General features: G+C 39.0%; 1 protein-coding gene across 5 annotated transcripts in view; it reads right to left on the bottom strand.

Annotated features, from left to right (window-relative positions):
• Positions 1-269: 269 nt before the first annotated feature.
• kank4 (KN motif and ankyrin repeat domains 4) overlaps positions 270-12,869 on the bottom strand; it is an 85,717-nt gene continuing 73,117 nt past the window's right edge. For all 5 annotated transcript variants that reach the window (XM_026146223.1, XM_026146222.1, XM_026146226.1 and 2 more), the window contains exons 4-10: positions 11,397-11,490; positions 8,497-8,772; positions 6,176-6,260; positions 5,863-6,082; positions 5,601-5,743; positions 5,048-5,248; positions 270-3,588 (exon numbers count right to left, since the gene is read on the bottom strand). In XM_026146223.1, the coding sequence (XP_026002008.1) occupies positions 3,469-3,588; positions 5,048-5,248; positions 5,601-5,743; positions 5,863-6,082; positions 6,176-6,260; positions 8,497-8,772; positions 11,397-11,490 (1,139 nt within the window). In that variant the 3' untranslated portion in view covers positions 270-3,468. The remainder of the gene's footprint in view (positions 3,589-5,047; positions 5,249-5,600; positions 5,744-5,862; positions 6,083-6,175; positions 6,261-8,496; positions 8,773-11,396; positions 11,491-12,869) is intronic.

Consider the following 12,869-nt stretch of genomic DNA (forward strand, 5'->3'; position numbering starts at 1 on the left):
CCTGAAGTTGGGCATTTTATCATTTTATCCATAAGGTATACTTAATTTTGGAGCCAGACTCAAGCCACTGCAGTTTTCAGCACTTCTCACTGGTTTGGTTAAAATACATGAGACAAAAACTGTTTTCATTGGGATGTACTTACTTTTTCACATCTTCCGACAGAAACTGTTTTTGTATACTTTTGCCTGAATGGCCCGAATGTGTAATTAATCATGTCTGTCACAGCTTTGTGGTTGATTTAAAAAAGAAAAAATCATATGCGACAACATGAGTTTATCATTTATTTATTTAGAATTAATTCTCTGGTTTGTAACATACAAGCCTGTTGTACAAGGAATCTTACAGAGAGGTACAACTTTTTACATTTGACTCTGTCATGTACGTCGGCTCGGATTTCCACTTTGATATTCAAACAAGGGAGACGTTGCTCTCATAGCTTAAGTCAGTGTCAGATCTGAAATGTCAAGAGTAGCATTAAAGGACACATGACAGTCCACAACCTCGTCAAATCACACTATGTACTATAACCACCCAACCGATGAAAGATAAGTTAAATGATCACATCATCAGGGTATACTCAGTACAGTTTTCAGTCATTCAAAATTCCCATTGAGCTGTATCACTTGAATATTTGTCCATGCATACATAGGTATATTATACGATAAAAAATATAGCATTTGGAATAAATACTGTAATCTTAGAGCAAACTGTCAGACAATACTTGTTATATATTTTTCACAATACTGTATGTACATATACATATATTTGGCTGGATTTACAGGAACAGATAACATACATATTTAGTCCCGTGTGAAACAGATTTGGTTTCAATTCTTTGGTGCTCATGTGAAACCTTATAATATCTGGGTCACAGGGGATTAAACATATAGATTTTCATAGAGACTTATACGCAGGCACGGAAGACCAGATTCACCAGATAATTCTCGCAGCGCCCTCCCGATCATCCTTTGGCTGTCTGCAATGCAGGAAGCTACGGCTGTACAGACTCTTATTTTTGTTCCTTCATACACAGACAGTCAGTGATGATCAGATGCGCTGCACAGAGTTAACATTGAGATTTACTGATGTTGTGTGAATGCAGCGTCGTTGTGGAGAGAACCTGTGCTACTTTGTGAGCCCCCACAAATACTTATCTGATTACTAAGTCAGTGTGAAAAAAAGTATTTTCTTGTGTAAATGTACTATATAAGTCAAAGTATATAGATCTATATAATATACTTCATTTAAAATGAGTCCTGCGTCATGGTCAGTCTACATATTTTTATATTTGTGTCCGAAAACATTAACTAGAATGACAAACCCCACTGCAAAAAACCCCCCAAATTAATACCAATTAAGACAAAATGGTAATGTATTCCAATGACATGATGTATCACTATGGCCACAAATATTCAACTGCTAATCCAGTTTTATTAATAAATGATAATAACAGCTGATAGGTTTGATTTGTCTGTATGCTAGAAAAATGTTCAGCGTTTCCTTTTGTTAGCTGTCTGGAGTGTAGCTTTTTTTCTTTTGTAAATTCAGACTGGATCATGGTCATAGGTCACATATATGGCAGTTGTTAAAGTAGTAAGTGGTATTCCCCTTTAAATCCCACCTCCAACTCTTTAAAAAAGAGAACAAAGATCAGAGTAGTCATAAATATGATCATAATCAGGTGAAAAGAGAGGCTTACAATGAACTTGATCGATTTGCCTATCAATTTTCTTTTCTAATTTAGGCTTACTCCCCCTATTTCCTTTGCAGTCCATGAACTACATGAATTATCTAAAATTAATAATAATAATAATGTTATATTACAGATCATTTTATGCCATTCTGTTGTATCATTTCAGCATTTCATTTAACTGTAAACATACGGGACTGTTTGACATCAGCAGCGGTCACTGAGTGGGAAACTGTAAACTTTATTTTAAAGACCGCTACTCCTGCTTCATATTAGCTCGGGAATACGAACGTAGGTTTGCGGTACAAAAACATCAACACTGTGGAAAACATCTTATGTCTTGTGTTTTCTGATTAAGGCTCGACCAAGGTCACTCACTCGACCTACTTTATGACTGACAGTAAGGTAGTATTCAATTGCTATTGCTTCTTAAAACGCAAACCCAAGTCCCAGCCCTACCTTCAACCCAAACCTCGGGTCAGATTTACCATGTTGTCTTACCGTTTATGAAATGAGACCTCACGAAAGCAAGGACGAGACGATGTGTCTCGCCACGCGTAATATATATAACCAGACTCATTCCAATGTCTGCCACATCCACTGACAGTCTGTGTCTGTTAGTCGTAAAGCCCATGCCAGTGTATTTAAACTTGCTACATTAATTTCCTGGAATGTGTCACAGCCAGCCTGACATTCATTGTGCATTTTGTAGCAGTTGCATACATGGTTTGATTTTAAAACGAGTAGGCGAACAAGGCATACAATATATTTGAACTGAAGGCGGGAGATGCAGAGAAAGAGAGAGTCGCTATGAGAACAGACAGTACTACAACATACTGCTGTTTAGTACTATAAGACAGCCAGTAGGGGGAGTAAACGTATTGGCATGCAGTACAATCTTCATAACAGAAGAGCGTTGTCTTTCTTCAGCCTGGTCATGTTGTGGTTATAAAAAATAGTTTAATGTCCCACAGAAAGGATTTGTTTCTCATTAACACACAGCTGATGAGCACCCATGTCCCACATGTGAAAAGCGATGGGTAGTACGGCAAAAACGATACACTGAATGTCAAATATATTCTGTTATAAGTTATATTCTGTTATTTAAATTCCTAATGAATGCTTTTCGGAGATATATAATTTCATCTGGACACCAATATTATAGAGGACTATTTACGAAACACATCAACAATTAAAAAAAAAAGTGCAGTAGAAAATACAGTTTTTGTGATTATAATCTATTCTACATAAAGTATGTCCTCAATAATGGCTTATGTCCAAATACGTAAAGACTGATTTCAATGTCATGAAAGGGAAAAAAATAGAAATAATGTATTATTTCATATTCTATATTTGCAAAGGTAGGTCATGTGCTTAGTATTTTGCTTTAAGAGTTAGCTGATGATAGGAAGCAGCAGTTCAGAGGCTCTCTCTGTCCACTTGCTAGGCCGCCCAATGTGTTGTCCTGCTTTATAGTCTCACCCTGTGTCCTACTTAACATCCCGTCAGTCACACATGACACTGTGGAAACGTCTTCTCATCAGGCTGTCGGGACCCTCAGCAGTGGACCTGAGCGGTTGATGCAGCATATCCATCGACACCCACCAGCATTACTGGCATAGACGTGGAAGAAAAGCTCCTGCCACGTCTTATGATGTGTGCGGTACCACCGTGTGTTTATTTCAGTGTTTTCTCCCCACGTTGGCGGCCACGGTTAACGGAAACAGAGCAGTTGAGCGGTTGAATGGCGAGCTGGGATGGTTTGGAGAACTCTGACTCAGAGGAGGTCTGCGGTGCTTGTGGACTCAGAGGTTTGGACCTCAGCGTTGGCCTTCAGAAGGTCAATTATGTCTTGTTGAGAGGCTCCTTCTGCCACCAACAGAGCCGTCTGACCGTTCTGGGTGGGGGGGAAAACAGACGTTTCAAAACACTGCAGTGACTTTTTTGAACCACACAGTGGCAGTGTTGTTTTGGGCTAAACATATTCTCTAGTAACTGAATATCAGGAGTATGGTGCATGCTGAACCTGCCCTGACTCTGTATACTAATAAACCCTTTTTACATCCTACAGCAATTGTCTCTGAAATAATAAAGGTTTTAAGCCTGGGATGTTTTGTATTGATGTTAAGCTTAATACAAGTAAACCTTGCATTTTGCTTATGAAACATATGTAAGAAAATTTAGAGTATTTTTTTGTGTATTTTCATCTTGTGTTGTTACTTATTGCACAGGCAATATGATAAAGTAGCGACAGGGATGACACACTGTGACCAGTATGTGATTGATCTCTTGAAAATGCACTCAAATATCTAATCACTGCCACTGTCACCTACTTACTTATTTGATCATCTTTATTTTCTTGCAAGCATATTTTTAAAAATTAATATGCACAGATTACAATAATGTTGTTTTTTTTTTTTAATGCAGCAAAGTAAAATAAATAAACGCTGTCGGGCTTGTGCTGTAATTATGTACCGTGCGAGGATTTATGGCAAGCACTCAAGTCGCGCTCTACCAGCAATTATCAGAAATAAGAATGCTTATCGGTGCTTGCGTCCTTACGGATAACAATCTCCCCAACCCGCTGCTACAAATGCTCTTCAGAATGCAATCACTTGCAAGCACATCTTACAGTTTGAGAAATGCGCTTGATGCCAAGACGTCAGTCAAATGATACAGCTGACAGATCTGCAATGTCAGGATTCTGCAAGAATATTTTTGCAGATTACCTTTGTGTTTTTTCCTCCTTCTTTTAATTCTATTAGGCCACATCCTGAGACATGAGCATAAATGTTCTGTATCACATACGGTGCCTACTTTTAATGTTGTTTTGGGGTAAGATGCAGCACGGTGTTTGTTGCAACACTGTTGCTACTCTTCCTGTGGCATTTACAAAGACTCACCTCCACACCTGCATCCATCCTTTTTTTGCCACAGGACACTAAGTGTCTTTGCTCTCCATTTAACGCAGCCAGTCCATTTGCCTCTGTGTTTCTAGGACTGCTCTCATTACAGAAGTGCTTCGGCAGCGTAAAGCACCGGCCATGATGTGATCACTCTCTGACTGGGGAATCTACAAACTGGAGAAATCAATGCACCAGGCTGAACAATCAATCTACTTTGTGTGGGCCAGCCATCAGTTCCCATATCCCTATAACCTTACTGAGAGCCCACAGTCTCCATTTTTGAGCGAACCAGGTGGTAAAAGCCATGTGACCATTAGTCGAATGCGAACAGCGAAGAATTACGTGCTGAAATTAATTGCTGAAAGTCTCATAAACGAGAAGTAAAACATCTACAAGTTTACAACAAGCCACTAAATGGCCTGATTTTAACTGCACAACCTAAAGCTATACCTTATCTTTGAGGCTGGTATCACAGCGACCTGTCTCCAGCAGCAGGCGAGCGATGTGCGTGTGCCCGTGCTCGCTGGCACACATCAGGGCCGTCGAGCCCTCGCGGTCCTGGGCATTTACATCCGCGCCGCAGCTCAGGAGCAGCTTCACCATGGCAACGCGGCCATGGCTCACCGCAAGCATGAGTGCTGTCTGGCCCGCCTAGAAAAAGAGTGAGAAAAACAGAGATTAGAATTAAACAGTGAGAGGGCAGGAATGATGGGAAGATATGTATATCTTACATGCAGACAGAGAGAGAAAGTGACGAGTTAAATAGTACATTAACTTGTTATACAAACATCCATAAATATTCGTTCTGGTGACCTTGATTTGCTTCTGCAGTCCTTTTCATGATTCCTGTATGGTTTCCACTAAAGGATGTCTTGCAGTTGAGGACATGTATTTACTTCCTTTTTCTATTTTATTTTATTTGTACAACACACCAAACTGTTTGATATCCGTTTTATTTTTAGTTCATCCAGCGTCTAAGTGCAACTGCCGTCTGTATACACACCTGTCTGGAGCGTGCGTTGACATCTCCCACTTTCAACAGTTGCTGTGCCACTTCAAGATCATCGGGGCTCTCAGCAGCCGTCAGAGCAGCCAGCATCACTGGAGTATAGCCTGCCTTATTGAGATTGTCTGTTTCGCACAGGCCTGAATGTACACAGAAAGTGATGGAGTGAGTAAAAGAGATGAGAAACAAAACGTTTCCACAGTTATAATCTTTTAGTTTTTTAGTTGGATTTGTCGTTCTGTGTGCCTTTCCGTCTCACCGGTATCCAGCAGCAGTTTGACCACAGGGAAGTTGGAGTGTGACACGCTGTAGTGAAGAGCCATATTCCCATTGCCGTCTGTCAAGTTAACAACATATGGCAGGAGAGTGGGTGTGGTCATCCCCACTTGTCGCAGGTATAATCTGACAGTATCTGCCTGCGAGTCCTTTTGACTGGAGACTCTGAACCACTCCTGGTAGAGCACCACTAAAACCTGGCGCTGAGGAGAGAGACAGAAAACAATGGAAAAACAAAAACTTACCATAGTGAAGCGGGGTTCGATTTTATTAAGTCCAATCAAAGAAATCCTTACCATTTCTTTATCTGGGGATGAAACCTCCTCCATGCGGTCCTTTACATAAAGGCATGCATCTATAAACCCCTTGTCGACTTTTCCCCTGAAAACCAAAACCATACAACACAGCAGGGATTAAGTATGGCCAAGCCAGCTTCTGTGGTTCATGTCTAAATTCTGTCAGAAATGATAACAAGAAAATACAAGAAAAAATGGCTTGCACGCCTCCATGGCTTACTCACATCACTCAACAGTCTGACACATTGATAGCACACGCAAACCTCAACAGTTACAGTTTGCTCTGATTCACTACCCATTAATATCCAGAGAGCGCTCAAACCATCACGCAAACTGAGCATCAAGCCTGAGTGGGTCACAATGTGACCTGTACTAGCTTTCCAGCTATAACACCTATACACATATAGAAGCACATCCTGCACGTACCCACAGGAATGATCAGACAGGTGCTGAATGATGAGTTAATATAAGTCCTGCTTTCTCCTCACTGCCTGGGCCCATGGCCATCAGCCCTGTCTGCATACCTGAGACTGATAAGTGATCAGTCAATGACAGGGAAGACAACACTGCTAGTTATTTGCTTTGTCCTAGAACAAAGTACGTCTGTGTGACTATTGAGCACCCTTAATCAAGGAGTTTAGTTGCAAGTTGGAATATGTGTGTGCTTGTGTGAAGCTTACAGTGTACTTGTGGCGACAAATGTTGCCATTTTATTATTGTACGATCTACTGTGCAATATAAAGCGCCTTGATGTGACTGTTGTTGTGATTTGGCGCTATATAAATAAAACTGAATTGAATTGAAATGTCAGTTTAGTGTGTATATATATTACAGACACATTTATGGCGATGAATGTGCACAAGATTTAAAAAAGCATGAGTGTGTATTAACTGAATTCCCATGCATGTAAGTCAAAGTCCCAATGTAATGCCTCCAGTGCATGCATGAAGCATTATTCAGCGCCTGTCCTATACCAACTATATCAGATAAGGCTGCATACGAATGACTGTTCCAATATTTGTACCTGTGAGCAGAGAATGCAGTCTCTATTTAGAGAATTTACACACATAAATATTTAGTAACATTTAACACTAAAAACCATCTTGTGTTTAAAATTAAGTATTTACCAGCGATATAAATTCAGAAGTTTAACAGTTTGAATCTGAGCCTTCAGTAGTTTGATCAAGGTGTTGATAGCTTTTTTAAAAGGTTACGTATTGCTGTCGGTGTCGAAATAAATGTTTAATACAGCGTTGTCAATTTAAAGATTAATCATTTAAAGATAAAGATACCATTTAATATAGCACGGCTCTTTTTATAATGGCCAACAAACCTCTATATAGCTTGATTTACTGGCAACTGCTTTGTTAATTGATAAGTTGTGAATTAGTTTTTTCTTTCAGGGTGTAAAGGTAATATTGTACCGTTCACAGTGCCTGTGATAACTAAGTAGCATAAACCAGAAAAAATCTAAGCTTGATCCATCAATATATTTATGCTGGCTGTAGTCATAAAATGAGGGAAATAAAGTGAAAAACTTGCACTAAAATCAGCTAATTTAAGTTTGCGTGTAGGGGGAGAAAACTTGTGGAGCAGTCTAGAGCTCTTCAGGAGTGGAGATATGGGCATTTAAGTGTACAATGGTGAAGTGCAAACTGCCTCCAGGGCAAAAACAGGAGCATAACAAGGATAACAAAAGCTTGGCTCTGCACAGATATGTCAGCAAAGGTAATGAAAAACCCAAAGTGATATTTATATGATATAAGCTAAATGCATGCTGACCCCAGTCCTGCAGCCAGAGCCTGAACTTCAACAAGTAACAAAAGCAGCTTTAAGCCTCAGTTTTTCGCTGTATGTGTTTGTACAGTAGAATTACTCTGTTGATTGCTTTAAAGCCTTTTTGGCTGGTTTTCATTTTTGCTTTGTGTTGATGGTTTTGTGCTCATAAATAGTAAAAGAATGATCCTATGTATTGTGTCCTTAACATAAGTATATTTGCTGGTTTGTGGAACTGTAGACTGAGGTTTCTATAACTGGTAATTAAGTGCCAATTTGTTTCTGGTCATTGCAAAAAAGTAATGAGTAGTGTAACAAGTAACAAGTGCAACAACTTTTTTGAGTAACAACCCAACACTGCTTCTAGCAAATTCTGCAAATGTGGTTATTTTTGTTCTATATTTGTAAAATAATACCAAAAAGCAGTTCATGGAGAAACCATTTGGTATCATAGCAGACCCAATCCTCAGTTACATTTATGAGAAACACATAAAGTGCAACACGGTAACCGAAGATTATAATTTAAGCTCTGCTGTCGGTCTCACCCTCCAGCCTGCTCTTCCAGGAGCTCCTGGCTACTTTCTGGATCCAGCAGACCTCTTTCAGTCTCCTTCTCTTTAGCCACAGCACCTCCTCCCTCAGTTGGGACCTCTGCATCTTTTCTCTGGGCTTCTGCTCCCTCCTCTGGCTGCTTCTCAGGCTCCTTCTCAGGCTCCTTCTCAGGCTCCTTCTCCACTTCTGGTTCTGAGCTATCTTCCTCTTCTACCTCCACCTTTGACTTCTCATCTCCACTGGACTCTTCACTGGATGTCGTCTCATATCTTAAAGAGAACATAATAAAGATGACGGCAGATTCTATAACAGCTCCACAGAAATCATTCAAATCATTCCACAAGCTAAAGCTAAGTTTGTACAGCACTAGCAGCATCACTAAGGAAATGTCTAAGCAGGTAAAACTAATATTAAGTCAATGTTAAGTCAGCACCAGGCAAGACAGGATAAATACTAACAGGTTATTCCCCTCTAGACTTCACAAGTGAGATGAAAAAGATGTTTGCCTTGTGCAGCCTTGCCCTCATATCCTAACATAAACATAATTTAAACATACATAAAAAGCCACAGACATGTTTGAGCACAAACATAAGCAGCCTTGAACAACATACAACCTTGTTCGTTGAGAAAAGGCTAACGATATGCTGCGGAGGCTGCTGGAGTAGCATGTATATAAGTGTGATTACTGGGGCGCATCATCAAGTCACCTCTGTAAGGCCAGTGATCAGATAAGGTTATACTGAATACCACTGATTCAGACTTCTTGTAGACACACAGAGACAAACTGAGACACCACAAGAGACGTTCAGGGGCCACAGCATTCTCGAGATTCCAGAGGAGCTCAAGGGAGAGCAGAGATAGGTTAGACTATACAAAGAGAAGAAGTATGAACAGCAGACCACTTCCTGCTGTGGGCAGAAGCCTAAAGATAGTCAGAGAAAATATTGTTGCCTGACATGTTTGCCTCATTATAAATAACATCTGCATATTTCAGGATTGGGTGGGCGGAAGATGGAAATGGTCAAATATTTATAGAGGTTGAAACGAAACCAAAAGAGATGTACACTAGATGTCAAAAAGTTTTATATAATCTAATTTATTAAACATATTAGTCCAAGTTTATAAGGAATAGATTCTTGCAATACCATAAAAAATCTGTTACGTGTTCTTCTGAATGTGGGTATGTTTACAGATCATTGTGTTGAAGGGAGGAAGGAATGGACTACACCACAACAGTCTGCAAAAACACTGCAAAGGTGAGCAGGTCATAAAACAGTGAAGCCCAGGAATGTAAGAGCAGGAACACGGGAATAAAACAAATGTTATGCATGGCAGCCATTTCCGTCATATGCAGGAGATTAAAATAGCCAGGAATTTAAAACAGAAACTTTTTACGTAAGTGATGAGAAATACTGTAAACGACCACAACAGGATATGAAATCATGCTGTAAGCATGACCTAAGAACAAATGCAACTTTATAGCAAGTCTTTGTGCCCAAATTTTACTTTGAAGCTTAGTTTTCTCATATCTTGTAGTTTTCCTGCTTTTCCTGCTTTGTGATTGTCTACCTCATTAGTAGGTAAATCACCAAAACCAATACTTATCTTCTCAATAACAAAACTTTGAAAACACAGTGGTACTTTTTTCCCTTTTCCAGTAGTTTAGATAAAGTTAGTTTAGTTGTTTAAAGAACAGGATACGCGGATGCTAATCGATGCTAAAAATTGCTAACACATTAAATACCCCTTTGCAATATTACTGATACCAGCACAGCAGCTTAGACAAGAAGCCTCTCACTCCACTAGCAGCTAACCACTTGAGCAGCAGCACAACAAAGTCTGCAAAGCATCTTAAAGATGACACCGTAAAGATATTCTTTATGAAGAATTTTTCAGGTCAATAAAGCCTGAAAAACATTTAAGTATAGTGAAGTTATATAATTGAGACAGAAAAACCACTTAACTGAATTACTGAACTGCTCTTGAGTTTTATTTCACTAAAATACAATTCCTTCCTTAGATTTAATAACAGAAAATTTCACTGTGTGAGCAATGCCAGAAAAAAATTGAGAACCACTGCCATCCCCATACTTTAAATTCATAAACACACACACACACTTCAACCAGCATCAGCAAATGCTGACATAAGCACGCTAGCACAATCACCTAGGTGCCATCAACAGAAACTATGCATGCATATCACATAATCTAAACACACATTAATGCAGGCATATTAGCACACCAGCAGAAGCAGCAGCAAGGTCAGATTCAGGACAACGTGTCTTTAGTGAGCCTGACAAACAGCAAGAAGCAGATGTCTGAAGTACAGCTTAATATCCAAGTTTAAAACAGTGACAAAGCTGACGCATACATGGCTAAATGACAAAAGATTAACACTGCTGCACAGACAGTTTTTTGTCTTGAATGAAAAGAGTGTTTGTTACGAATGGACCTCATGTAGCCTGAAATACAGGTGCATGAAAATCCAAACTGTCGCCTGTGGATTTCTACACACAAAGAAGAAGAAATCAAATAACATCAAATCAAATTTCTCAGACAATCCTGTATCTTTTGCTCTTTCTGAATTTTTTCACATAATGTGTGGTTATGTGGATTAACCACAACATTGAAAAATACATTTGTGGGTAATCCATCAAACTTGAAGCCCCTTTGCATACAGTAACACATCAAACCTAATAAAAAATACTTTTAATGAACTAAATCAAGATAAAAGGGGATTTTTTACATTAATCAGAAGTGGCAACACATTATTTTTCCTATAAGGATGAAGACTGACAAAAGCATGAAAATATAAGTGCACAAAACACATTTCAGCCCACACAAAGATATAAATCACAAAGAGATTGGACGATGACTAAAAAGAAGATTTTACCCTCCATTCACCCCCACAAACTTCAGGTTTTTCTTGGCTCCCTTGTTCCCCTGCTTGCCTGCTCCACCATTTTTCTTCATGATGGATTTGAGACCTAGTGAAGAGGAGGACAGAGCGAGAGGCAGAGGAGAAGATGAAAAATAAAAATGAGGAAAGTAAAAATTAATAGGGTTTCTGTGGAATTTGGGTGTGTGCATGTATATTTTGTGTGTGTGTTCAAGTTCAAGTTATTTGAAACATCCTCACAACTAAACAGTGTGATATGAGTCAGAGGACATCACAGTGTCTCAGTGTTTTAAGATCTGTCACCTTTACAGGCTTATGGTTAGAATAAATACAGCCCCATAACATCAGTGATGCAGGTTTTTGAGCTAAGTACTGATAATGAGCCCAAAGGTCCATTTCTTCTTTAGTACGGAGGAGGCGGTATCCTTTATTTCACATTTTAAATCATCTGACTACAGAACAGTTTTCCACTTTTCCTCATTACATTTTAAATGACCTTTGGCCCAGAGAAGATGGTGACGTTTCTGATTCATGTTCACAGCTTTCTTAAGTTTTAACCTACATTTGCGTATGGCTTCATGAACTGTGTTCACAAAGATTTCTAGAAGTGTCCCTGAGCCCATGCACTGATTTCCATGACAGAATCATGCCTGTTTTTAAAGGTCTGCCACCTCAATCACAAGCATCAAGCAACCAATATTTTGAGCCTTGTCCCGTGCGCACAGAGATTTCTCCAAATTTGCAGAATCTTTTGATAATATTATGCACTGTAGATGATGTATTTGCAATATAGCATTGAGGAACATTATTCTGAAATCATTCTCCAATTTATAGATGCAATTTTTTTGCAAACTGGTTAAATGTTGCCTCTCTGCGATGTTCTTTTTTTATACCCAATCATGTTACACACAAGTTTATTATAAACTTTAGTCCCAAAATGCTCCTCTAGCTCTTTTTTTTAGTACCACTTACTTTTCCAGCCATTTGTTGCACCTACCTGAACTTTTTTGACACGTTACTGCTATCAAATTCAAAATGAGCTAATAATGTTTCATTTGATATGGTTTCTACATCCCATTATGAATAAAATATGGGTTGGTGAGATTTGTAAATCATTGTATTTTGTTTATATTTACATTTGCACATAGTACACTTACATTTACATTGTTATTGACTTTTATCTCATTAGGTAACAGACAACAACAATTTGCAAACGGCGACTGTATTTCTTTGGGCTAGTGTATGTCTGTCTGCTTGTTTCTGTGTGCTCTTGTGTCTGTATGTGAATGTCAGTGATTTTGAGCCTGGAAGATATTGGGAAAAAAACAACGAGTAAGTACAGCCAATCAAATGATGTGGAAAGCTTGTGTTAACACAGAACAGAAAAGCTAGAGCCCCATTTGCTATACTCTATACAAAGACAACAATTAAGACTGCTGAACTGAAATCTAAAGCACATACTTCAGT

The sequence above is a fragment of the Astatotilapia calliptera genome, chromosome 17 (assembly GCF_900246225.1).
Source record: "Astatotilapia calliptera chromosome 17, fAstCal1.2, whole genome shotgun sequence".
NCBI classification, from domain to species: Eukaryota; Metazoa; Chordata; class Actinopteri; order Cichliformes; family Cichlidae; genus Astatotilapia; species Astatotilapia calliptera.